Source organism: Panicum virgatum, chromosome 5K (assembly GCF_016808335.1).
Source record: "Panicum virgatum strain AP13 chromosome 5K, P.virgatum_v5, whole genome shotgun sequence".
Classification (NCBI taxonomy): Eukaryota; Viridiplantae; Streptophyta; class Magnoliopsida; order Poales; family Poaceae; genus Panicum; species Panicum virgatum.
Genome location: NC_053140.1, coordinates 10,735,645 through 10,762,241, shown reverse-complemented (window position 1 = coordinate 10,762,241; position 26,597 = coordinate 10,735,645). Strand labels below are relative to the sequence as shown.

The window sequence follows — 26,597 nt, the reverse complement described above, 5'->3', positions numbered from 1 at the left end:
CGTTTGTAACTTGGTTCACACGTTTGGAAACAAACCCTATACCGAATAGTTGTTGTGATAGGATCAAATCTTTGTAAATAGGAAAGATTGGTTAAGGGTTTGTTTCACCGTGATGTAAACCACGTCGGGGGTTGTTCCCGGTTATATATAACACGCAGGCGCTTGTAGCAGACCTGTCTAAATTAAACCGTCTTAAGTGCGCTAACTATTATTTTAATGAATAATCAAGCTACCACGCACTTAAAATGGTGTAATCCGGCTCGCCTGGTTGCAAAAAGCTTCAAACAAAGGTATGGGATTGATTATGAGGACACATTTAGTCCGGTGGTCAAGGCCACCACAATTCGTCTTGTGTTGTCCATTGCAGTCTCCTATGGGTGGTCTCTTCGACAGCTAGATGTTCAGAACGTGTTTCTTCATGGCTATCTTGAAGAAGGGTTCATGAGGCAACCTCCTGGGTATGAAGACTAAAATAGGCCACATTATGTATGTAAGTTGGACAAAGCTCTCTATGGTTTAAAACAAGCGTCGCGTGCTTGGTACTCTCAGTTGAGTCAGAAGTTACAGGATCTTGGTTTCAAATCATCCAAGGCAGACACTTCCCTTTTTTTACTATAGTAAGCATAATATTACTATGTTTCTCCTTGTGTATGTTGATGATATTATTGTTGAAAGCTCCTCTTCCAAGGCTACAGCTGCACTGCTCAAGGACTTGAACGCTAAGTTTGCCTTGAAGGATCTCGGAGATCTTCACTATTTCCTTGGGATTGAAGTTCACAAGATACGTGAAGGGGTCTTACTTACACAAGAAAAATACACTCTGGACCTATTAAAAAGAGTTGGCATGGAGAATTGTAAACCAACCAATACATCAATGTCCTCGAGTGAGAAGTTGTCGGCATTTGATGGTGATCCCCTAGGGGCGTCTGATGCAACAAATTACAGAAGTATCGTGGGAGCTCTACAGTATTTGACATTAACACGGCCTGATATCTCGTTTGCTGTCAACAAGGTGTGTCAATTTCTGTCAAGGCCGACCACAGTACATTGGGCAGTGGTAAAAAGAATACTAAGGTATCTGAGGTATACAGTTGGAGTTGGACTCAAGATACAGAGATCGTTGTCTATGCTTGTAAGTGCTTTTTCTGATGCAGACTGGGCGGGATGCACTGATGATAGGCGTTCTACCGGTGGATTTGCAGTATTTCTAGGATCTAATCTGATCTCATGGAGCGCTCGAAAGCAGGCTACCGTATCAAGGTCTAGCACTGAGGTAGAATACAAGTCCATGGCTAATGCAACGGCTGAGGTGATGTGGGTACAAACTCTACTTAAAGAGTTAGGAGTAAAAGCACCGAAGTCTGCATGTCTCTGGTGTGACAATCTTGGGGCGACATATCTCTCGGCCAATCCTGTGTTTCATGCTAGAACAAAACACATTGAGGTGGATTATCATTTTGTCAGAGAACGGGTCTCTCAAGGGCTTCTGGAAGTTCAGCTGGTTTCAACCTTGGATCAGGTAGCAGATGGGTTCACCAAGCCATAGCTGTCAAGCAACTTGAGCTTTTCAAGAACAACCTCAACTTAGATAAGTTGTGATTGAGAGGGAGTGTAAAGTATCTTGTAACTTGGCTCACACGTTTGTAACTTGGTTCACACGTTTGGAAACAAACCCTATACCGAATAGTTGTTGTGATAGGATCAAATCTTTGTAAATAGGAAAGATTGGTTAAGGGTTTGTTTCACCGTGATGTAAACCACGTCGAGGGTTGTTCCCGGCTATATATAACACGCAGGCGCTGCACGAAAAGGGTGCAACGCTTAAACCTAAAATACCATCTACTTTTACACGTACCACAAATGTGACTCCTGATAGACCCCCAACGGACTCCTCGATCGATTACTCGAGAGCATCATGCATCCCGGCGGCGTGTGGGGGGGATGATATATAGCAAATATATTAACGAGAAGATGCAGCTGGTAGGGGCCCACCAGTTACCGTACGCGAGCGCGCAGGAGCAATATGATCAATGAATAATGATCCGTCCATGGAGGTGTACGCGCGTACACGAGGGAGAGGGAGGCCGCATGCCAGACCGGCACATGGTGATGGAGAGCGAGACGGGTTGGTGGTCCTGGGCCTTGCCTTGTTTTGTCTTGTTGGGTGTCGGACTCGGACAACCACCACCCGTCCGTAATTTCCGTAGCATACGGAAGGAACGGAACTCGGTGTACGCTGCTTCCATCATCTGACTAGGTAAATCATTAAACGTGCCACTTCCGGTGACTCGTCTCTGAATCCTGGTCACGCACCTTAAGTCATGTATAATAGTTCGGACAGCTGCTGTCTATTTGACATATACAGACAACTAAATAGATAAATTTACAACAGTTTAGATAGATACTGTCTGTTTAACTATCTATGTGATGTTTAATACGTACTCTAGTTGATGTTGTTTTGCATAGGAGCACGAGCTAGAGCAGTAGGCGAGATAGTAGACAACAACATACTCTTTCCTCATTTAATGATGGTCACATCAGCTCATTTTGCTTATGTGGGAGTAGCTACCTACTCTCTTTTTTCGTTCTCAATGATCTCTTTCGCCACCGGTGGTTAGTTCGTCCTTAATATATAAGGTTTTAACAGTTTGTTTTAAGCCCTACTGTGTGTTGATTCGGTTAAGAGATGGTGATCCTGTTACAGTAGATAATCAACTTTTTGTACGTGACTGAGTTTTTACAGGAAAAAAAAAGCTTAGTTAGGTTGTGGAATCTACTCACCTTCGCCTGAGACTCCCACTCAGTACTCCCTCCGTCCCATAAAAATGGTTCGTTTAGCCTTGAAATTTTACCCGCAAAAATTATCCGTTTAGATAGTAGTAAAATTCATCTAATCAAAGCATATCAAATACTAAGAAATAATTGCATAGAGAAGAGTATGGAGCTAATCAAATGTTTAAGTAGATGCTACTTTTCTAGTTCTAATGCATTTGCATTTATTAAAGATTGAGGAAACCGAATAAATAACCAGGTCTTCAATCACAACTGTTATAGTTAACTATGGGTAACATGATTATTTTTTACTATTAGTATAATGTATGAAATTTTCTGAACTAACAGTTTTTGTGGAATGGATGGAGTACGTGTGATACGTGGCTAGTTATTTTTATATTAATAGGGAATGTTCTCATCAACATTATTATGGTGGGCAACAACTTTGTTAATCTCAAAATATGTACTGTGGAGTTCATGCATATGAGTATTCGCATCTAACGATGTCGGGGGGGATTTATATGACTGTTGTAATTGTATTTTGCTTACTAGTTAATTTAGTTAACTAAAACTTTATATATTAGAAAACATAATCTTTTGAATGCGTTACCAACAAAGAAGTTAATGATCCCCTCTCTCTCTCAATCAATCAATATTGCCAGTGTATATCTTGTTGAAGAATATTTCTTTTTGTCAAGTTCTTGGAGAGCCGTATGTCGTTATCTCATCCCTCATGCGCGCGACATCCCCACCCATCATGTGCGGCTTTCTTCAAACTTCCAACCAATCACATGCAGGATGTGTCATGTAGTCCCTTTTCCCTAATATAAAACAATACCCGGCTTAAGAATATTTGAAAGGGACGGTTTGCGCGTAAACCAGATTATCATTATTTCTGAAGAATAAACAACTTTAGTATCATCCTAATAATGATAACAAATATGACTAGCTGCTGTGGGGACCAATGCAAGTTAACTAAAATAGCTAAAAACTAGTGGACATATATCTCCAATTAGTAGTGGACAGTATGGGATGGGCTTGTACGTACCGTCGCAAGAAAAGCCTACAAAAGAAACCAAGTTGAGTTCAAGTGTGCGCACGGTAACATGTGACATGATTTTGCTTCAAACTCCAAAGTAACAGATTAATTTTTTTCCCTTGTTATATATCACGAGCAGAGAGAAGTGGTTCATTCTTTTTCCCTTGTAAAAGATGGAAATATGGTTAATGTGCAGATTTTATAAAGAGCTAAATTGCAAAAACAAAACATTGCAAAAGAACCAGAGCTAGAAAATGTGTCACAAAGAATTTATTAGTTCAAGAATGTTACGGTAAATGCCATTTGGGTTGCATGTAAAATACAATTTTGTCACGTTTCCCACAATTACCGCTACGTTTTTGGTAGAGCAGCTGATTTTTCCAAAATGCAATTTTTATGAATTCAGATCTTTTTAATAGTTTTAGATACTTTGAACTAAAATATCATATTTTTAAGTGAGGGTTAGCACCTCTAAAACAAAATAAGCTTCTTTTACTAATACATGAAAGGTCTACAACGTTGTGATGAACATTTAAAACGGATTTAATTTCCCTAGGAAAAATCAAAACAGTTGCAGACTACATGCAAAAAGGAAATAATGTTAACATGGGGGTGATATTAATATTTCAAAAAAAATTCTCTCAAAACCTTTCTAATGGCTGTATATAGGGAGATCCAACAATGGCAACCGAGCCTTTTTATGGTTGTCGAAAAGTGCCATGAGGCATGCATGCACCACCAAATTACACCTAATAAGCAGGTAGAGAAATTTTAGCACCTACTCCAGCTAGGTATCAAACTTTGTTTCTCCATTATTAAGTACTTCACGATACCTCTCCCCCCAAAAGCAAATGAACGACCGTAAAACTAGCCACAGCGACGATTTTACAGTGCAGATGGTAGTCTCCATCCTATGCTGATTTTTTTCACCCTAGCTAGCTAGCTTGTGTGAACTACTCCTACTACTCCAGATTGTAAATCTCCATCAGTCTATCCTATCTTTCGTCGTCTCCCCGTGCTGATTTTTTCACCCTAGCTAGCTTCTGTGAACTGCTAGTATTACAGTAGTAGTAACTAGCAGTAGCAGTACTGAAGTTCTACTGTGAATTTGACACCACGGTTGGCTGATTCACAGCGGTCGAATAGAGCGCAGCCACGCGGAAAGCTAGCCACAAACATGGGGCGCGACGCGAGGAGTGTGACCAGTCTGACCTGTCAACCGATCGCGCCGCGCGCTTTGTCTCCTTTTCCAGAAAGGCCAAACGCTCATCACCATCAGCTCCCCCGGTCACGGTCTCGCACGGATCGCTTTCGGATCGGACGCGCTTGAGAGAAAGCCGGAGCGGCAAAAGTGCAGCCGGCCGGCCGGCCTGATCTTTTTTCATCATCAGCAAAAGCGACCCCGGTAATGCTACTAGTGCTAGCTGTTGTGTTGTTGCTGGCTGACGGTGCCGGGATGGGATCCATGATGAATGATGGTAGCTAGCTCAAGTTCACGGGAAGACCGGCGCCACTTTGAACCGGGGGTGCTAGCAGGGACGACGGCGATGGCGATCGGTGCGTGGCCGAGGAGATGAACGTGCTTGCAGCTACAGAGATGACAACCCTGCCCGGACTAAGCCTTGTTCGGTTACGTTGGATTTATTCCGGACTGGGAATAATAGGTATAACAACAGACTCATCGTAAGTTCAGCAAGAGACCGGAGTTTATTCCGAGCCAAAACTAATTACAATAAAATAGATTAATAATTGGTACAACAAGAGACTGATTGATTCCACATCTCTCGACTCATAAATTGATTCCCGATTTTTTATTATACCTATTATGAATTTATTTTGTTGTAATTAGTTCCCGATCCCAAATAAATTCTAGTCTCTTTTTTATGGGAAATAACTTTTCTAGTTTCTTGTTATACCTATCATAAATTTCTTGTTGTATCTATTATTCTAGGTCCGGACAAAATGCTACCAAATTTTCCCAATCGACTCCGCACGCTTAATCACGTCGTCTACGAGGAGTGTTTAATTTTGCATGAATTGGATGAACAATCCGGTTCGGATTTCGCTAAAATTGAGCTGAAACATTTGTCTGAATGGATGCCTTTTTGTTGCTCAAATGGCAGTAGAGAATCGGAATATCCGGCGGCTGCATGTGCAAAAGCGCAGCGCGCGATGGTCACGTTTAGACGGAAGTTGACAGGTGGAAGGCGAGCCTGGAGGACGGAGGGCTCACGGACTGAACAGACAGAGGCTTTGCTCTGTATCTGCTCGCTCACGAGCCACGCCAGCCTAGTAGCTACACACCGATCGACGGCTAGTTCTTCTAGTACCCCCCAAAGCAATCAAGGTTGGTTTTGGTTTCCTGCTGCTCCGATCGAGCTGCAGGAAAACCACGTACGGCACACGTATCCCCTGCACACGGATAGCTTGCTCCTACTCTACTCTCCATTCGGTAGAAAGAGACCCACCATTTGGCTCTGCACTGCACGGCGGAGCATTTGATCTGCTGAACTTTGCAAGAGTGATCCTGCAGCTAATAAAAATTCAGTGGTCATCATCGATTACCATGGCAAGTGCATCCCGATTACACTGGGGCTTTGTTTGGTTAGGGGTGAAAAAGTTTTCATGAAAATTTTTTATCTCTTTGATCACTAATTAGAGGTATTAAATAAAATCTAATTACAAAACAATTTCCACAATTATAGTACTGTAGCACGTGCTGTAGCTAATAAGGCATTTGACCGCATAATTGGAGGATGATTAGGAGCGGGCACTGTAGCATCATTGTAGCCAATCATGGTAGAATTTGGCTCATTAGATTCGTCTCGAAAAGTTACACCTATCCATGAAAAGACTTCGCAAATAAACTTCGTTTAGTATTCCATGCATATATTTGTGTTTTTTTGAAAAAAATTTCAGAGTTGTAGCCAAACATTGCCTGGATTGGACTCTGAAAATCGCCAGGCAAAGCTCCGACAGGCCATTTCGTTCAATGATTTTCCATTGCTGGTGTGTTGTGGCTCTGTGGCCTGTGGGCCAGCGGCGACACGTACAGTACGGCGCTAGGTTGGCCGATCTTGATGACACGAGCATCTGATGAGGATGGCCAATTCATTCGGATTCAGGTGGTGTAGTGGATGGTGGTGGCCCGGCGCATGCGTTCAGGGAGACATAGCGAGATGGCCTGGCAGGGACAGCCACCCTTGTGGCATGTCGGAGGAACACCTTTGCAATGACACAATCTGATCTTCTTCCGGTAGCCATGCTAGCTGGTTATCTTGTGACGAATTGATGAGATTAGACAGTCAGAGGAGGGCAGAACGACGTGGAGGTCACGGGCAAGCTTTGCAGGGATTCAGCTTAGCTTAATGGAGCAGTGATCAATGCGTCGTGCAATGCCTGCTGCTCTGATCTGTGTCGTCTGTCCTGCAATGCCAACCATGTTCCGTGGTCGGTCGCTCGGTCGGGTTCTGAGACGCGTGTCGGCGGCCCCAGCGCCAAGCCATCCGGGATATGAATATGATGCTCCTTTTTTTGTTTGTTTGTTTTCTTAGAGGATTACTTTTTTTAGTGTTTTGTATAGCCTTCTGGAGAGGATTCCTTTCATCTGCTTTCGGATCATTTTCCCCTCTTTTACTGTGGCACCTCGCTTTTTTTGAGAGAGAGAGGAAGATGAGTGTTCTATTTTCTTCAATGTAAAGCGTTTACATCCATGAATACAGGATGGAAGCCAAGTTTTGTTTTTATTACACCACACGCTGCAAAGTTAGTCTTTTTGAGTGGTGCTGCCTGCTGCGAGTTAGTCAGGAGGGAAGCCAAGTACCGTGGCACCTTGTTGCTCCAGAGTCCAAAGTGGCCCAATAAAAATGGGCTGTATTGGGCCTCCAAACCGTTCATTCTCACCAGAGAATTTCTAAACGAGCCCGTCTACACCCTTCTACTAGCCCCATATGTGAGGCTTATCTTGAAGCTTCTCTCTCAAAAAAAAAAAGAAAGAAAGAAAAGGAGGGAAAACAAACAGACACAAAGCAGCAAAAGATCATACAACACCGCCTCATCGAGTCAGACAACTGCAATTCATGCTGGCGTGACATCTGCTGCATGCCGGTCATTGCTGTTGAGGACCCAATCCCAGCCACAATAGATCAATGAACATATTTGTAGTATTTTCAAATTTTTATATATCGATATATTTGTACCCAGACTATCCTTTTTTTTGCAATTAACTCTTCCTGATTCTTGACATCATTATTACCACACCGTTATAATAGCACATTTGTGTATATACAGTATCTATATTAGAAAGCTAGTGATTTATTGACGAAGTTACCACATGTGCCTCGTTGAGGGAAAGACTAGATCCGAGTTATGTCATATTAAGAGCTTTAAAATTTAGCTTAAATAATCTAAGGGCAGATTCTTTTAGGATCGAGCTCATGTCTTATACAATTTTGTGCTAAAATATATAAGGATTAAGTTAGACGGTGAAGAGACCACCAAAATCATATTCCGTTACCACCGCTAGCTACCTGACATGCCAAATGCCAAGGCTCCTCCCCACATCGCTGCCGCTGAAGCAGGGCACCGGAAGCCTATGTCCCTACTAGGAAAGCGGTGGTGGGGCTTCTCCCGTAAGCCTCGGGTGCTCCCGCCCTTGGCCTTCGCCGCATCGGCGCCAAGCTTGGAGGTGGTGTTTCGGGCTGCAGATTCGGCGATCTAGGGACCGGATCCGGCACCGTCTGGTGGGCCGGATCTATGCGGAGCTCGTCGGCGCCACTGTCGACGCGCGATGCCGACGTCGGTGCACATGTAGAGCAGCTCGTGGTGCCACCACTGTTGGAGCTTCACGCCGGTCTACGTCGATCGCAACCACAACCACCAGTGACCCGTCGACGAGCTCTACAGCCATAACCACTAGCCAACGGGCGGCGGCTGCAGTTGCGCCCCTGTGGTGCACACCATTGTCGTCACTGCTCGTGCCGGTCATCAATTGCATTGTGCGCGGGTGTCACTAACGCCGATCATGACCCTGCACGCACGGGTGCAGCGCACACAGCTGGCGGCGACACCGACACGCGTGCTAAAAGCGATGGATCCGCGTGCAGCCGGTGCATCGATGTATGTGAACCAACCATGGATCTGCGCTCCCTCCGGTCACGCTGCTGCTCGTGGATCTGCGGCTTTACTTTCTCCAGGTGAAAACCAACAGCTCTGTGTTAGACGTGAGGTCACGGGATACCTAACGTGGCACAGATTTGCACGAGATATGAGATGGGGCATGTCAAAAATATCCATGCGTCATGTAAAGTACTCGTGTACAATTAAAACTAGTCGGAATAGAAGGAAACTACTCTAGTAGTATTCGAGAATGACTCCTAGTCTCATATCGATCTAGAGTTTCATGTACCATGTCCCCCAGACTATATAAGGGCGGACAGAGATCCCTCCAAAGTATACGCCATCACACACAATCCTCAGGCAATACAAATCACCCATTATTAGGACGTAGGGTATTACACTATTCACGGACCGAACCTGTCTATACCATGTGTTGCTTGCACTATCGCCTGATCTCGGCAGCTCCTTGCCTACAATTTACTATCTTAGAGTAGGGAATATATCAGGTGCAAACCAACCTCTCTGTGTAAACTATGAAAACTTCAATATAGGCCATCAGATCAACATCCAAGGGGATGGGCGCAGAGAGGTGGGAGGGGGATTTGCAAAATTGTGATTACCCAATCTAAGGATGGGTCCAGATTGTAAAATTACCCAATCCCCCATATCTCTTGGATGTTGATCTAATGACTCAGATTGGAATTTTCATAGTTTGCACAGAGAGATTGATTTGCACCTGATACGTTCCCCTTAGGGTATCCCTAGATAGGTAAGCTTGTCGATAAAACACTGATAGTTGGATCGAGCAATGTTAGCATCTTGACGTCAAGTCCTCGTTGGATGCATTGCCTCGGAGATGGACTTCTTGAACTTGCGCATGGTGCGATGATGTGGTTGCTGCTACAATTTGGAGCTTCTAATTAATGTGGTTGTGTTATTTACGGATTAAGCCATAGTTTGATCCTTATGCTAGGATATAGTATTGTTATATGTGGTTATGTCACAATTTTCCTTTGTGTGTGTTGTTTGGAATCTAGTTTAGCTAGGTAGGTTATCAGAGTTTTAGCTCGGTTTTTCAAAAATTAACAAAGCAAGGGTTTTGTCTCATGTTCCCTATAAATAATGTCTTTATTTTGTCTGCCACAACTTTTGAATACAATTTAAATAGAGATGCTCTCCCCTGTCACCGTTAAAGAAAATGCCAAGGCTAGGGCTATGGTACCACCTCTAGCTACCTGACATGCCGAATGCCAAGGCCGCGTCGTGTTGCGATCATGTCAAAAAAAGAAAAAGGAAAAAAACATCTCCGCTAGCTGCTTTCTGAATCTATTCCTAACGGCACGATCGAGCAAAGCGGGCAAAGCAGCAAGCGATGAGAGCATCGGCGCTCTCGATCGCATTCCTCCCTTGCCGTTGCCAATCAGCACGCACGCGGCCGCTCACCCACGACGCACGCACACGCAACAAAGATATATGCCGCGTTCCCATCCGGATTCATCCGCCCGTCACAAAGCCAAGGGTATGTTCACGGCATTATCCCCTACCTCGGCGCCAGAAAGATCCAGCCAGCGATTTCTTTCTCTGCCATTGTTCGCCGTGTTTTTCCCCCCTTCTTCCTTTTGGGCTAAAAAGATTTCCGATGGGGAATCGCATCTGAATCTACGGAATCTGTCAATCGATCCGTCCCTGTTGGCGCTTTTTCCAAACCCTTCTTTTGACCGGGGAATCTGTCTTTTCTTTTTCTTGGCAAAAGCGACTGATCGATCTGTGCTCCCTGCATTCTAGGCTAGAGTCTGTTGCATTGCACTTCTGTGTAGTAACTGTCTGACTGAGAGTTGAGTAAATGTGTGGTAACTGATAAAAACGCAAGTAAAGGCAGTTTCAATGCAGACTCCACTCATATAGTCTAAGCCTCAAAGACTCCATCACAAGAAATTATACTTTCCAATGTAAAGTGTGTTACTTTGGTTTATATGACCCACTTGTCTCTCTCACATTCATTCTTGATTTGCGTGAAGACTTGGAGTCTAAATAAGACTTGGAGTCTGATTTCTCTCCATCTCTCTTCCATAAATATACTGTCACATCAGCAAAACACAATAAATAGGAGCCTTAGACTCCACGGTAGAGTCTGGGTTGAGACTGCCCTAACTGGAGTTGTGCTGACAGCGGAGTACCATTTCAAACAGGAACCTAAATTAAAAGGCAAGGCTAGTAGATGCAGGAAGCCTTCCAACCCGTGTCTGAGGCCCTGTTTGTTTCAAAGGACTTATGCAAAAGTTCTAGGGACTTATGGGTCTAAACAAACAAACAGGTGGGATTTTTTTGGGCTAAAAAATCGTTAGAGTCTAAAATAAAAAAGATTCTCAAGAGAAGTTTATTGGGACTTTCTTTTGCTAGGATTCTAGCCTAGCCCTGTGGTCCCCCCTCCACCCTCACCCCCTCCCTCCCGGCGGTTTGCATGCATGCATAGAGATGGTGCCCCTGCGGTCCCCCTCACCCTCATTTACTGCATATTAGGGACACTTTTGTACTTTGTGAGCTTCATTTAATAATTTTTAGTCCCTCTAATCTCTCAAACCAAATAGGATAAGATTTATAATTTTAGCCCAGAGACTAAAATAAGTCCAGAAACTTATAGTAACCAAACAGGGTCTGAAACTATCAACTCCTATGTGCACAGTCGCAGCATCCTTCGTCTTTGTAGAAGAAAAGTAGGCAAAGGATAAAAGAACGGTGGCGATGCCTGATGACTGACACAATGCTGTTCGAGCTTTCTTGACGACAGATCAGTTTAGGGAAAGAAAGTACTTAATCCTTAGTTTGCTTTGCAGCTGCAGATGAGTTAAGGTACTTCCATGGACGAAATCCTGCAGAGAAACTCTGAATTTTCCTTTTTGCACCCTACCATGCGCTGATTTTTCAGAGAGATTTCTTACTTTTTTCAGAACAGTGATGTTCATTCATTCATGGGCTGACACAGAGAAGGAACAAAGAACTGCAGCAATATCAAGTAATCAGATCCTTTCTGAACTTTCACGGTAATGCCGGCACTAATGCTGTTACATCTCATGGAAAGTAAAGTGTGATGTGCTGTTTGTGGGTAGCAGTGTGGTAGTCCTAGAACAACGTTTGCATGCCACACACTGCAGAAAGATTATTCAGCGAAGGAACAAGCCGGCGGATATGATGTGTGGATCGATCGCAATGACAACACACTGGCGAGAGAGAGGATCCGATTCCACTCGGTTGCTCCCGCGTATAAATAGCCAGGCACCAGTGCGCAGCCTTCACCGCGACAGCTCGACCGACCACCAGTCGACCGGTTCATAGAGTTTTGTTGGTGACCAACTGACTGGACTGACAATGGATAGCTCCTCCGATGCTCATGGGTGAGTTGCTACTGCTGCTCTTCAGATCATGCCTCCGTTTTCTGCATCCTTCACATTCTGAATTTCTTCATTAAATTCCCAACAAAGTGTGGTCAGGTTAAGTGTGGTTATCTAGATAACTGTGTCCATAAAACTCTTAATATCCAAAGGGACATCATGTATGGAACACTGGCTACATCTGCCGCATGGCCCACTCGTTATAGACACATTTCTCGAGCCAAATGTTACCATGTTCTGACAGGCACGGAATGACTGACATATATACCACACGCTTTGAATCTATGCTTCGAAATCTTGAAAAGCAACAAAAATATGCTATGCTCCTACCAAGCTAAACATGTGGATCCCTACCGGTACTCCTGGAATGGATTGGACGTGATCCAAATCCAATTGGATTTTGGCACTTATCTTTTGTTGGATTTGGATCAAGTTGGATATGGATATCCATTTATTTTTGATCAAATAGGATTGGATTCTACAGGATAAAAATTAGAAGTTAATCTAAATATTGTTGGATCACAGAGAAGAGAGTGATGTACAGAGCTAGCCGCACGAACTTCTCTCCCTCGCCACCGTGCGTCTTTGGTGGGGGGATCGAGCAGCAAGCAAAGGAGTCGGCGGACCCTTGGTGCGGCGGGCCCGTCCCTGGTGCAGCAGTGCGAGGTGCTGCAGTAGATGTCGCTGTCGTGGGCGGTGCAGTCGAGGATCCATTCGTTGCTAGCCTTGACGTTGGTGGCGGCCGCCGCGGCCACGGCATGCCCGCCGAGGCCAAGGCCGCCGCCGCCGCGCTCGTACTGGCCGCCGGTCAAGTACTACCCTTGCGCACCGCGTTCGTGCTACCAGCCGCGTCACTGCTGCTACTACTACCCACCTCATTGCTAGTGCTAGCTTGGCTTCGGTGGTGCTGATGATGAGCCAGTACTACTGCTTCAAGGCCACCTACGTAATACGGCCGGCGAGCCGCGGACGGAGGCTGGCGAGCGGCAGGCTACGGGCGAGCAGAAACCAGTGCGAGTAGGCGAGCCGCAGGCGGAGGTGTCGCGGTCCAACAGCGGCGGCCGGTGTGGGCGGCGTGAGCCGGCAAGCTGGTAGGAAGGCAGTGCAGCTTCCTTGCCGGCGACGAGTTTGGATTTGGATTATATTGGATGGATTTGGATTAAGGGGAGCTGGATTGGATATGTTGAAAACTAATTGTTAGGATTGGATTGGATGGATACTTTATTTAATTGGACATCAATTGGATTTCTTCTTTTGAATTTTGGATGTCAATCCAATCCCACGAGTACCTACCGGCTAGCTCGAAGATATGAGTACCTCAGTCAGTACTTCAGTAGAGTGACATTTGTGCAAGGTTGCCCGATGACAATCCATGCTTTTGATGGCACAATTAGACAGATAAATTGTGCAATGTCTCAGACTAACCAACCCTTGCAAAATGTGATTGCAGGCGTCACAAGTGCGCGGCGTGCTTCCGGCAGTTCAACAAGATGGAGCACCTGGTGGAGCACATGCGGGCGGCGCGGCACTCGCCGCACGAGCCCCGCTGCGGCGTCTGCGGCAAGCACTGCAGCTCCTTCGAGGCGCTCAGGGACCACCTCGGCGCCGGCGGCTCCACGCTGCCCATGGCCGCGGGCTGCGCCGGCGAGTTCGCCGCGCGCGGCTGCAAGCTCTGCCTCCGCGTCCTCGCCGGCGCCGCCGCGCTCCGTGCCCACCGCGACTGCCAGCTCTCGCGCACCCCGCCGACGGCGAGGCTGCCCCACCAGCCGCAGCCGCCGCAGGGAGGAGGAGGGCGGGCGCTGGCGCTGGGCTGCAAGATGGTCGGCGCCGGCAGCGACGGCTCCCTGGACGTGGTGGCGCGGGTGTGCGTCGTCGACGAGCAGGAGACCATCGTGTTCGAGACCTTCGTGAAGCCGCTCATCCCGGTGACGCACTACCGGTACGAGACGACGGGGATCCGGCCGGAGCACCTCCTCCGCGACGGCGTGACGGTGAAGAGCGCGCAGCGGCGGGTGCAGGAGCTGCTGCTCAACGGCGAGCAGCCGTGGAAGGCGCGCACCAGCCGGGCCAGGCTGCTGGTGGGCCACGGCCTGGACCACGACCTCGACGCGCTCGGCGTGGACTACCCGGGCTACCTCAAGCGCGACACGGCCACGTACCCGCCGCTGATGAAGACGAGCAGGCTCAGCAACTCGCTCAGGTTCCTCACGCACACCTACCTTGGCTACGACATCCAGACGGGGCACCAGGACCCCTACGAGGACTGCGTCGCCGCCATGCGCCTCTACCACAGGATGAGGCAGCAGCGGCACCCCAGGCGCGGCGGCGGCGCCGACGAGCCGGCGGCGAGCGCGGAGCAGGCGTTCCCGGCGTGGAGGCAGCGGGAGCTGGAGCGCATGACGCCGGAGGAGCTGCTCCAGCTCTCCACGCCGGACTACCACTGCTGGTGCCTCGACGACTAGCCAGCCATGGCTAGCTCCGGCAGTGCTATGCGTCATCACGTCGTCCCATGACGACGACGCGGACGGATATGATTCTGCACCGATCAGCCATGCGTCAGCTCCGGCTCAAAGAATTGCTCTATCTATCTAGTAGCTCTTGTAAAGTGTGTGCGACCCATCCGATCCGTATAATCGATCGAGGGGGCGGATGAGCGACAGGATTTGGATCCGTTCCATATATACGCGTGTATGATCGAGTAGTAATATGATCCACGATGCATCAATAGTACGAGTGTCACTGTTAATCTGTTATCTTAGGCAAAATAAGTATGGAATGAGAAAGTCACATGTAAGTGTTGTTTCAGAGCTCATTTGTCATTTCAATTCGTTGGTACTTTTGTGAATGCCCATGGAGACACAATATTTTTCCCCATAGTGCTAATACTGTCTTAGGCAACCCCCCCCCCCCCCCCCCCCCCCGAAACTTTTGCCACTTAGCAAAATGTTAGCTTTCAAATTGAGGCTCAAGTTAGAAGTCCAAACTTTTTTAAATCAAGGTTTTGAATTGTGTACCGCGCCAGTTTAAGTAAGGAAGTGTTCGCTGGTTGTTATTTAACGGATAAATCCTCTTTACTTTGCCCAAAGTATCTCCTGGGGACTTTTGTTGGTACAATTAATTTCTAGTTTCATTTAAAATTTTCCTTTAATAGAGACCTTCCTAAGAAATAAAATCACGACATTCAAAAAGATAAACCTAGCTAGTTGCTAAAAAAGGGTTAAACTTATCAAGGACCCTCTCTGGTTGAAAATATTTGTCATTTAATATTTTGATGTCGACCATAAGCTCTAGCTTCGATTATTAGTAATTTACACACAACATGAAATTTCAAACAAAAGCAATTAAATATTTTCAAGGCATTTTTAATGTTCATCAATCTATTAACATCGAACTTAAGCTTTCAATCTATATAGCCTTTCGTATCGATAGTCAAATTAAAAAGTTTGACCAATCATAGAATGACATGTATTTTGAGCCCGATGGAGTATGCATCTTGCTCTTGCAAATGCTATACAAGAAAAGGATTTGTTAGCTTTTCTTAGGGCAGGAAAAGATTTGTTAGCTTTTTTTTTTAGAGCAAAAGATTTGTTAGCTGGTAAATCTTGGATGGAGAGGAAACTGACCATGTGGCACCGAGGGCAACACCCTCAATGGCCCTGTTTGGTTACCAGTAGCACGAGTAGTGCAACGAGAGAATCTTCAATGTATGAAGTACTAAGTGAAATTTATTTACAAAATCTTTTTAGGAATGAGTGTAACTTTTCGCGACGAATTTAATGATGGTAATTAATCGATGATTAGTTACAGTAATGCTACAGTGGCCAATCTCTAATCGTACGGTCAGAGATTTTATTAGATTCATCTCGCAAAATAATATTTATTTTGCAATCTGACTTCGTTTAATACCGGTAATTAACGGATTCTCTCCCGCCGCTGTCTCCCCCAGTTGCCGAGACACACGCGGACGGCACTGGAACCCCTCGCCGACGTGTCGCCGCCCCCCGCGGCCCGCCCTACTCCGCCGTCCGCCCTGTCCTCCCAGCGGCCAGCGCCGCCGTCCGTACCACTTCTCCTGCGGCTGAATCCTCCGCAATGCCGCACCACGCCACCCCTCTGCATCCTCCTGCGGTGCGCAAGTTCCTGTCCCGACCCCGCGTGGTCGCGGCCTGCGCGGCTGTCGCGGCGCTCGTGCTCCTCCTGTCCGCCGCCCCGGCCGCGGAGGATCCCAGCCGGTGGCACTCCTACCTCGTGGGCCCTCTCCCCGGCGGGACCCGCGAGGAGACGGTGGTGGCCGTGGTGGGAAGCTTCGCGGGCGCCGCCGCCGCCTCGCCTTCAGCCGCCGGAGCGCCTCTTTCTTCCCTCGGCGAGGTAGGTGCTGAGTTTCTGTTGTAAGGGGAGGCTCGGAAAGAAAAATGGCAACCTTTTAATGGATACGTGGTGCATGTTTGCCATTGCTTAGTTGGAAATTTAGTCTACTAGGAGAAATTTGGTGAATCTACGTCGAATTTCAATTGCAAATCAACACTACTTGGTGGCAAATTTTAAAGCCCCGAGTACATAAGGTGTAACCCTGTTATAATCATGGCATATTTTAAGAGCATTTTTTGAGGATTATAATGAAACTTGATTTTGTAGCAGCTTATAAAATATCCTTTATATTCAGTGCGCATCTAAATAAAGCCAATGGGGATGCCATTAAATTTGATTGCATAAAACGAACTGTCTGTTTGCAGAGTAATTTGTCAGGCGAGATTGAACCAACACCAGCCCCTTCTATGGTTTTGGTCCCGGCACCTTCGCCTGCAGAGAATTTTGATGATGGTTCAATGGAGGAACCCGAACGTCCTGAGATAAAGGTATCAATCACTGCAAAAATTGACATTTCTTCTATGAATGTCATTGCATGTCGTGGTATGCTCTATTTAGCCCAGTTATGCATATATTTATTTTTAACATAATTCCAGGACATACATGTGCATTTAGTTGTTGCATGTTGTGTTATTTTTCAAATTCATGTAAATAGGAAACCACTTGGACACTGTTCTTTTTAAAAGGAAATCATGTTTTCTCTAACAGTTTCTAATAAAAGGTTACTGACACTTCAGGGAAATCCACCAAAAGATCCAGCTCCTCTTCTCCAAGAGGTACATATCTAATCATGGGAGTTATTGTTTGGCAGCTAAATGTTGTATTTTTTTTTCTTATTCTCCTTACTTGTGAAGCCCATTTCTACTGGTTTGCCTACAATGAGCTCTGATGTCAATGGAGAACATGACATGGACAGAAAACCTGTTCTGCCTCTAAGGCTAGAGGTTGATGCTTTATCTCTTTTAGGATATAATTCAGGTTCTTAGTATTAGGAATCAATATCATAAGAATACTTTTCTTGGCTTGTGAATTTAGCAGGCACCACTTTGGTCAACAGCAGCTGACAAAGAGCTTATATATGCAAAGAAAGATATCACCAATGCACCATTGACATTGGATGACCCTGATCTATATGCACCCCTGTTCCGGAATGTGTCCATGTTTAAAAGGTAAGACATTGGTTTGACGCTTGTCTTACATGCAATTCATGTGTTTCATAATTCCTGACCAAGGATGAAAGGCCCAGTCCTGTGATAAACAACATTCTTATTTGTTCTTCCGTTTATGAGGATAACTAATTATTAATTTGCTTGACAGTTGACACTAGGATCGCTTAGTGGAGTTGTTCTATTTTATCGGCTACATGTGTATCTTACTGGAATACTTCGTTAATTGCCTGCATTTATGATGTACAATTCTGCCAACCACCTGTACATTGGATGTTTGGTAGCATGTGATCTGAAATACCAAATAAAGGAAGCTGCAATGATAACTTGAGTTCCTAATATGATGCATTGTGTTTCTAACTTACCACACTACTGTTTGTATGTTGGGCTGCATTGGCTGTTTCATGTCAGAAGTTCTTATTAAATGTGTTCAACTCATCCTTCCAGGAGTTATGAACTGATGGAGAGACTTCTCAAGGTTTTCATATATCATGATGGAGCAAAACCTATTTTTCATTCTCCAGAATTGAAAGGCATCTATGCATCTGAGGGGTGGTTCATGAAATTGATGGAGGCAAACCAAAATTTTGTTGTGAGAGATCCAAATAGAGCCCATTTATTCTATCTCCCATATAGCTCTCGTCAACTGGAGCATAATCTTTATGTGCCTGGCTCAAATAGTATTGAGCCCCTGTCTATCTTCATCAAAAATTACATTGACATGATCTCTGCCAAGTACCCATATTGGAATAGGACAAAAGGAGCTGATCATTTTTTTGTTGCTTGTCACGACTGGGTATGTTTACTACACTGTATTTTTCTTCTTCTTTGAATGACCATCATATAAATATGGATTTTTATTCGAAAAAATATGGATTTTAATTAATGCCATTTTTTCCGCTTATTTGATCAACTTTTTATAGAAAATCTTTGATCAATTATTCAGTAAACCAGAGATTTGCATTTGAAACTTGAAACCAACTTATGTTCCTGACATTGTCTTTTCTTGCAGGGGCCTTACACAACCAAATTGCATGATGAATTGCGGAAGAACACAATTAAAGCTCTCTGCAACGCAGACCTCTCTGAAGGAATTTTTATACGTGGTAAAGATGTTTCCCTTCCAGAAACATTTCTTAGAGCACCAAGAAGACCTCTAAGAGATATTGGGGGGAGACCAGTTGCGCAGAGAACTATCCTTGCCTTCTTTGCAGGGCAGATGCACGGTCGAGTTCGACCTGTACTTCTCAAGTGTTGGGGCGACAAGGACGCAGATATGAGAATATACAGTCGGCTGCCACACCGAATCACTAGGAGGAGGAATTATGTTCAGCATATGAAGTCGAGCAAGTACTGTATCTGTCCCATGGGATACGAGGTAAATAGCCCAAGGATAGTTGAGGCAATATACTATGAGTGTGTTCCAGTAATAATTGCCGATAACTTTGTGCTTCCATTCGACGATGCACTCAACTGGAGTGCGTTCTCTGTGGTAGTACCAGAGAGGGATGTACCTAAACTGAAGGAGATCCTGCTTGCAATACCCAAGAGTCAGTACATCACCCTGCAATCAAATGTGAAAAGGGTGCAGAAGCATTTTCTGTGGCATCCAAATCCCATCAAGTACGACATTTTCCACATGATACTACACTCAGTTTGGTTTAGCAGAGTAAATCAGATGCAAATCGATTAGAACCTAAACCTATCCTCCACATACCTCAATTTCATGTGATGGTTGGCTCTCTGCTGATCCATTTCTGGTGTGTGACCTTGGTCTGAAGGAAGCAGCTGATGTGGTATTATTTGGATGGTGGTTTGGTCACTGCAGCTGTTACTAAGGTTATGATTGGAGATAGCAATCTGACAATAGAACCTGACATAATCTGTGGATAATAGACAGTTGCATATAGGAGCGGCTTAGAATTTGTAAGTTTTGCATTACTGGTAATTTCTCGGATGGATCAATTTGATGCAAGTGTTGAGGAAAGCTGGTAAGCGAAGATTGGTAACCATGTGAAGACGTTCTTTTTCTGAAAGATTCTAAAATCCTTTCCTTCTTTTTAACTGGGGGACGGGATATGATGCCGAGATCTGGAAACATTGTAACTGGCCAAAAAACAGGAAGAAAGCAAGTTTGCTTTTGTGAGGAGTAATCTGTCGCAACTTATCCCGTCTTACCTTTTTGTGTGGAAACTGGTCCCTTTTTTCCTCAGTCCCTCGTGTCTGCCGTTCAGCGCCTGGGTGTTGCCTCACTCTACGGCGCACTGGAATCCGATCTGGAAAATACATGTCCGATACATAATGTGCTGGGGGTGATGAATAGCTTAAGCTACGCAGATCTTACTGATAGACCAACGTTCCGTTGTAGTCTAGCTGGTTAGGATACTCGGCTCTCACCCGAGAGACCCGGGTTCGAGTCCCGGCAACGGAATCTTTTTTTTTGTTCTATTTTGCTAATTATTACTTTGACACACTGCCGAGGCGTACCATTGAACGGGGTAAAGACGATCTCTCTTTTTTTTTCTTTCTATTTTGCTAATTATTACCCACTGACGAGGCGTACCATTGAACGGGGTAAAGACGATGTCTTTTTTTTCCTCAACCTTTCCGGAACTCAGCATCAAAACCTAGGACAGCGCCATGCCCACATTAAAAATAGAGGGAAAACGTAGAGATTGATGGGTCATCCATCATATTCATAACTCATAGCAAGTCGTATCATAAAATAGGCCGTTTTATTATCTTATTAGCAGAATGGGTTTGTTTATTTTAGTATCCTTCCTCAATGAAAGCAACGGAGGGGAAAAAAACTCACAAAACTGTCACGTTCATACAAAAATACTAACATGGTACTAAAAAAACATGGTGCTATATCATATCAAGACTCTTCCGTTAGTTTTAGACCAACGGGACCAGCTTTCCTCACTCTCTGAATAGAGTCGGGCAGATTAGCTCCTGCCAAGTAGGTGCGGCGAAGAGGAAGTATGCATGTCAGGGAAGCTCGGAGGCCCACAGAGAAAAAGCCGCAGGTGACCTGTTCAACCGCTTTGAAACTAAGGGCGCCCTCTGTGTTCAACTGTTGATCCAATTTGCATTGAGAATCAGCAGATTTCAACAGTCTCGTTACTCAGGAAGATTAAGCCGGTCAAAGAGAACTAGAAAACTCTGCTCGGGTACGCTGTACAGGAAACCAAGCTCGGCACCTCCAAGGTGTGGGATTGTACTCTGTAAAATATGCATTGCATGTCAAGGGCAACATTACAACACGAAATTCTGAAGGAAGTAGGTAAACTGTATAAACAGTTCCAAAACCACTGGCTGGATGTTGTTCTCTAGCTATGTAAACACCTATGTAAACACCCTCATGCAATTTATCTAATTTGCACAAAAATACTGGACACCGAAATGTTTGGATAGGCAGCTGTCTTTTGGTCTGCAGGCAAGGTTAGGATGAGATTTTCCTTGTGCCACGAGCACGTGGATTCAGCTGAGCCAGGCTGGCATGGTTAGCCTGGCCCATGGGAGTGAGGTGAGCCAACCTGGGAATTGTCTCCTGGTAACATATATTGGTGTTTTAAAAGTTTTGTGTCCTGGCTATATAACTCCACATTCTATAAGTTCCCAAAAAGACAACACAAGTGATTTCACCATAAACCAAATGTGCATGTCAGGTTCGATATTATGACTGCAGTTACTACTTAATATCAATTTCAGGAGCATTGCACCAGCAAATGAAGAAGAACCACTGTTGTTATTTCATGTTACCTTGCCATTAAGCACCAATAGCTCACCATCCACCCATCGAGGATTTTTGAATCCAGGTTGTGCTATTCTACCCTGACCTTTATAACTGGCAATCTGCAAAGAAAAAGAAAAGAAACGAATGGAACTTCATTCTAGGATGAGAAAGTTGCATGTGACAATACTCTAGAGCACTAAGATACTCCTTAGAACAGAACTTGCGAATCTGACTAAAGCAAGTGACTTTCAATTGTCACAAAATACCAAACTAGTATCTGAGTTAAATCATATATTAAACAATCAGATATGCAGACAGAAATTACCACACCAAATTCCTCTGGGTATGCGCCACGATTCTCAAGACGCTTTCCCTTCCCAATCTTAGCACGGAATGTTATCTGTCACAAAGTATGATCAGTAAAGGAGCATGGGAGCTTGATTAACAATCTTTTTTTTTAAAAAAAAGAAGGCAAACCTGGCCAGCAGGGACACTCAAATCACCAGTCAACTTTACTGCTTCAACGTACTCGAAAAACTCAACATCATCGGTACTGTTCCAATGGCCGAACTTCCGACGGAGCTGCACAATTTCTGGCCCATATGGACTAAATGCTCCCACATAGAGACCTACATGAAGCCCAGAAAGAGAAAACCACTCTATCAAACTATCCAATAATAGGTCACCAGTTTAGCTGAGAAAACTTTACCACTAAATGGATCTGTGCTGTTAGTATCCGTAATCATCCGATTAAAAATGGTATTCTCGGTCAGCTTGACTCGGGCCTTGCTTAATGTAAGCCTTAAAAGCTCCTGAACTTCTTTATTTATCTGTAGTTATCATGTCATTTGTCAGTTACCTTGCTTGCAGGAATAGAAATATGATTATATGATTTGAAAAACTGGTGGCAAAAGACAGTTACCATAACAGAAAAGCACCAGACTATCCTAAAACGAGATGTAGAACGTTAATTGGTGCAAGTAGCAATCACTAGTTCTTTTTGGGTAAGAAACCAAATCTGGAGACCAAGAGATGTTGGAACCAGCTTGCAGCCAGTTCCCCAAGCTTTCTGTAAATTTATATGCAGGGCAAGCACTCATGCTTGGTTATACTGGAAGGCATGCAAGGCTACTGATGTAGTAGTAACATCCTAAACTAGCACAGTAACTAGGGACAGAAACCTCTATAATGACATGAATATCCTTAACGCTTAGGAACTTTCAGAATTTATGTACATGGATCATAAGGTTTTTACCAAACTGTGAACAAACATTGATGTACTTGAATATATCTTATATTCATAATATTCAAAGTCACAGACATAAATAACTAAGCCAATGTCTTTAACTTATTCCTACCTTTGAAGAGCTCTTGGTTGTGCCCCATAATGCCTTTGCAACATCAGATGGCATAAGCTCCGATGCTAATTTGGCTGCCATATCGGCAACTTTCTGTTTTGCAGCCTTTGTTTCAGCCAGATCTTGATCAGAACCTTTTCCAGGTATGTAAAGTTCAAAGGAGTCCTTTTCCATGTTATTTATTTCAGCTGGAACTCGAACATATGATTTTGCTCCAGCATCTTCTTTGTTGTGAACCACTCCACTGATGAAAAGCTTCACCTCCGTACTTTTACTTTCTTCATCCATATCTTCTTCTGAAACATCTTCCTCCTGCTCGAGTTCCTCAGCGGTAGGCTCTTCCAACGAGTTTTCTGATGTGCTCTTCACATCATCTTGCGCTAATTCTTCCGATGAATTTGCAGCCAATTCCGTTTCCTCAGATACATCTACATTTATTACTTGAACTTTGAATTCTGGAATCCGAGACTTGAAAAAATTCAAAACACTTTTTAATCCTTCAACACTACTATCCTTGTTGCTACCAACATCTTGTTCTTTCTCCTCAACATCCTCACTTCCTTTTACCGTAGTATCTGTACTTGCTTCCTCTGTAACGCTATCAGACATAACACTACTTTCTGATGAATTTTCATTCTCCACCTTAGCTGGACCTTCTGTAGCTATCGCTGAGATGGATGATGCACTTGAAGTTCCTTTTGTTGGTCGCAAGTGTACCACCTGTCTAATTTTTCGTAAATGCAAATATCAAAACTGTGCATAACAGAGAGTTTCTTCTGATTTCTTGATAAATGCATAAATATTACAGTATGGATGAATATCACTTTGATCACCGCACCTTCATTGTATATGTCTCATCATTTTCTCTGACAAGAAAAATTTCAAATAATGGAGTCCCAGAAGATGCAGTCACCAATTGCCTTCAAAAAAAGGAGTATTTGGTAAGTTAGAACTCTTGACTGATTTTAACTTTTACAATATTGAGGTACGAACTGAGAGAAACCACCTTGGGCTGTAGCTCTTTGCCACATATCTCCCGACACCAGGACTTATTCGCACAATTCTCCCAATGGAGTCATCGGTGTCCTTAGCGTATCCCACCCACCAACCTACCTGAAAAAAAAATGGTTAGAATCCATCCCAACCACAATTCCTGTGGGGTCACATCAAAAGTGCCTTTCTTAATGATACAGTTTTGGATACCGCTTCGTTAAAGCAACCTAAGGACATGGGATATCTTGGTCGTGCTTATCAATTTTATCAGGAAATTGGCGATTTGCCATATAAATGGTTTGTTTAGCAAGGGAGACCAGGAGGCGCTAAAACTGACTTGTTGCTGAATATACCTGGCAAAGGCACCAGAAATGGCAATGTGTGACAAAGGACTTAGTAATTACCAAGCTGGTTCCAGCAAGCCTTGACAACCTTGAGGCGTCCTGATACCGTTGTTCCTGTATAGCATTCTGCAAGAATCGGGAAGAGCGAGAGCAACACAAGAGAAAATACAATAATTAGCACAATCTACTCTAAATCTGCGGGAAATGAAACTAGAACATAAGAGCTGACACATCTCAGTCCAAAATCGGTGATTAAATAGGATGGTCGTCATATCACAGCAGTGACGGACCTTGAGCTCGGCCATGACGTGGGCAACGGCGTCGCTGCCGGTGGCCTCGAGGATGGCCCGCTTGAGCTTGGCGGCCTCGGCGAAGTCCTCGTTCTCCACCGCCTCCTCCAGCTGGAACTGCGCGGCCGGGGCAGGAGCGTACCATCAGATTGGTTCGATTAGTGACTCGAGGGTGATGAATTGGCGATTACCTGTAGGAGGGACGCGTAGCTCTCGGCCTGCTCGACCTCCTCGAAGTGGCGGCTCCATCGGGTCCAGTCCCAGGTGGAGGGCGACGACGCCGAGGAGGCCGCGGTGCAGAAGCAGCAGCCGGCGGCGCGGCGGGCGGGGGCGCCGGACGGCGGGCGCGCGGCGGAGGGCGTCGCTCGGCGGGCCGGGACGGTGTTGAGGGGCGGGCGCGCCGCCGCCGGCGTGGCGCACGCGGTGGCCGCCGGGGACATGGCGATGCGTGGGTGGGGCACAGCGGGCAGAGAGGCTGGCAGGCACGCGATTCAGATAAGGAGGACGGGCCTGACTCCCCTGAGTTGATTGGGAAGTGGCGAGCGAGCCAGGGGCGGGGCCCCACCTGCATTGTTGGCGTGTCGTTGCTTCGCGTTGCGTCTTGCGTGCTCCCACTGCTAAATGGGGCCCGCACCGCAGTTTTCTTTTCGTTTTTTGTTTTTTTGCGAGTTTTTTTATTTATTTTGCTTTTCCCCTTTTCTCCTTGTTCAGATGATGTAAAGTTTTAGGGCAAAGTGTCATATCGGATATTCAAGTACACATTTAAAGTATTAAATGGGATTACTTACAAAATAAATTACATAACACATCTATAAAATATGAGACAAATTTATTAAGTCTAATTAATTCATTATTAGAGCATGTGTTACTGTAGTAGTTTAATGTCTAATTACGGACTAATTAGGTTAATTAGATTCGCCTTGCAATTTACAAACAAACTGTACAATTAATTTTTAATTTCGTCTATATTTAATTCTCTATGTAAGTGCTGCAACATTCGATGTGTCCACAAAATTCATGGAAATTCAAAATTCAAGCGCTTCGGAAGGGCCATTCATTCGTGGCTGGGATTAATGTGAACTAGTACAGGTCCGTTTCCTTTTTTTTTAAGAAAAAACAATATTGTATGTGACAATAATCCTTTTGAAGTTAATTGTTTCACGGCGACTTTGCCATTGCCAATGAATAGTAAGTGTAGCATAACAAAGTGCACCTGCACACTTCCCACTTGTGGACTTGCTATAACAAAATCATCACTCCTTGGCAAATACGGCATGAAACAAACAATGATGCATCTGTTCTTACTTTTCTCCACGAATGGTTTGAGCATCTCAGGACAATATGCCGCCGTAGGTTTCACGTTTCCATAAAAAAAAAAGCGAGACGATCAATCTCAAGTGTCTACTTATAGAAAACAAAAGAACAAACTTGGATAATTAGACCTCATGCTTAATTTTGTAGCGGACATGTTATCATTCTGCTACATTTTTTCTAACGCACAGTTGCATGTGGCAAACACATGAAACAATAGTAGTCACCTTGTGCACGAAATTTAGTTCGCGAACTTTATTTTTAAATACTTTTCTAGTTATAGTGGGTAACATTGAGCAAGATTCGATCAATTCGATAACCTGAACTGTCTTTTGAATGGAACAACGTCAATCAAAGTAGGAAACATCTTTTGGTTTAAGCACTTTAGGAGCTCTCTCTATGTACGGCCTGTGAAGCCTGGCGGTGCGGTGGCAACCTGGCTGAATATGAGCAACGAAATGACCTATTTAGCCAATATGAGTGTCAAAATCTAGTAGCAAATGAAATGCCTGCACAGTACGACCAGTATTAGAAAAATGGTAAATGCAAGTTATATGGCTAAACGACAGGTCTTAAAAACTCCAGAATAATAAGAGACGGTCGTCATGACTGAAAGATTGGCGAAAAATGTTGCGCTCGCGTGAGAACGGAATTTTGTGAGAAGCACCGTCCAATAGTGGACCTTGGCCATCGGGGACGACGGAACGTGC

General features: G+C 44.8%; 3 protein-coding genes and 1 non-coding gene across 6 annotated transcripts; 3 read left to right on the top strand and 1 right to left on the bottom strand.

Annotated features, from left to right (window-relative positions):
* Positions 1 to 12,202: 12,202 nt before the first annotated feature.
* LOC120706255 (RNA exonuclease 4-like) lies at positions 12,203 to 15,130 on the top strand. Of its 2 annotated transcripts, none has more exons than XM_039990852.1 (2): positions 12,203 to 12,321; positions 12,844 to 15,130. In XM_039990852.1, the coding sequence occupies exon 2, from the start codon at positions 13,809 to 13,811 to the stop codon at positions 14,778 to 14,780; it is 972 nt and encodes a 323-aa protein (XP_039846786.1). In that variant the 5' UTR covers positions 12,203 to 12,321; positions 12,844 to 13,808; the 3' UTR covers positions 14,781 to 15,130. The 2 variants fall into 2 exon arrangements, with proteins under 2 accessions (XP_039846786.1, XP_039846785.1); XM_039990851.1 differs by having other exon boundaries at positions 12,222 to 12,321; positions 13,769 to 15,130.
* Positions 15,131 to 16,265: 1,135 nt separating this feature from the next.
* On the top strand, positions 16,266 to 20,005 carry LOC120706254 (probable glycosyltransferase At3g07620). 2 transcript variants are annotated; one of them, XM_039990850.1, is made up of 7 exons: positions 16,266 to 16,686; positions 17,052 to 17,174; positions 17,424 to 17,462; positions 17,541 to 17,630; positions 17,725 to 17,855; positions 18,300 to 18,648; positions 18,865 to 20,005. In XM_039990850.1, exons 1-7 carry the CDS (start codon positions 16,411 to 16,413, stop codon positions 19,543 to 19,545), a joined length of 1,689 nt encoding a protein of 562 aa, XP_039846784.1. In that variant the 5' UTR covers positions 16,266 to 16,410; the 3' UTR covers positions 19,546 to 20,005. The 2 variants fall into 2 exon arrangements, with proteins under 2 accessions (XP_039846784.1, XP_039846782.1); XM_039990848.1 differs by having other exon boundaries at positions 17,722 to 17,855.
* Positions 20,006 to 20,210: 205 nt separating this feature from the next.
* On the top strand, positions 20,211 to 20,283 carry TRNAE-CUC. Its single transcript has one exon. It is a non-coding gene; the product is annotated as a tRNA-Glu (tRNA).
* A 285-nt stretch (positions 20,284 to 20,568) lies between these two features.
* Positions 20,569 to 25,120, bottom strand: LOC120706253 (protein EXECUTER 2, chloroplastic-like). Its single transcript, XM_039990847.1, has 11 exons — positions 24,768 to 25,120; positions 24,577 to 24,693; positions 24,347 to 24,412; positions 23,956 to 24,062; positions 23,788 to 23,869; positions 22,950 to 23,669; positions 22,301 to 22,421; positions 22,069 to 22,220; positions 21,917 to 21,991; positions 21,618 to 21,710; positions 20,569 to 21,077 (listed from the first exon to the last, which is right to left on the bottom strand). The coding sequence occupies exons 1-11, from the start codon at positions 25,014 to 25,016 to the stop codon at positions 20,976 to 20,978; spliced, it is 1,884 nt and encodes a 627-aa protein (XP_039846781.1). The 5' UTR covers positions 25,017 to 25,120; the 3' UTR covers positions 20,569 to 20,975.
* Positions 25,121 to 26,597: the final 1,477 nt, after the last annotated feature.

Excerpts from the sequence above, each read along its gene's own strand:
- LOC120706255 (XM_039990851.1), top strand. The coding sequence starts at position 12,296 with ATGGATAGCTCCTCCGATGCTCATGG. Across the intron at positions 12,322-13,768 it reads AGCTCCTCCGATGCTCATGG|GCGTCACAAGTGCGCGGCGT; the intron begins GTGAGTTGCTAC and ends ATGTGATTGCAG.
- LOC120706254 (XM_039990848.1), top strand. The coding sequence starts at position 16,411 with ATGCCGCACCACGCCACCCCTCTGCATCCTCCTGCGGTGCGCAAGTTC. Across the intron at positions 16,687-17,051 it reads CTCTTTCTTCCCTCGGCGAG|AGTAATTTGTCAGGCGAGAT; the intron begins GTAGGTGCTGAG and ends GTCTGTTTGCAG. Across the intron at positions 17,856-18,299 it reads AATGTGTCCATGTTTAAAAG|GAGTTATGAACTGATGGAGA; the intron begins GTAAGACATTGG and ends TCATCCTTCCAG.
- LOC120706253 (XM_039990847.1), bottom strand. The coding sequence starts at position 25,016 with ATGTCCCCGGCGGCCACCGCGTGCGCCACGCCGGCGGCGGCGCGCCCG. Across the intron at positions 21,711-21,916 it reads ACCCAGAGGAATTTGGTGTG|ATTGCCAGTTATAAAGGTCA; the intron begins GTAATTTCTGTC and ends TTTTCTTTGCAG. Across the intron at positions 21,078-21,617 it reads TATTGGTGCTTAATGGCAAG|AGTACAATCCCACACCTTGG; the intron begins GTAACATGAAAT and ends CATATTTTACAG.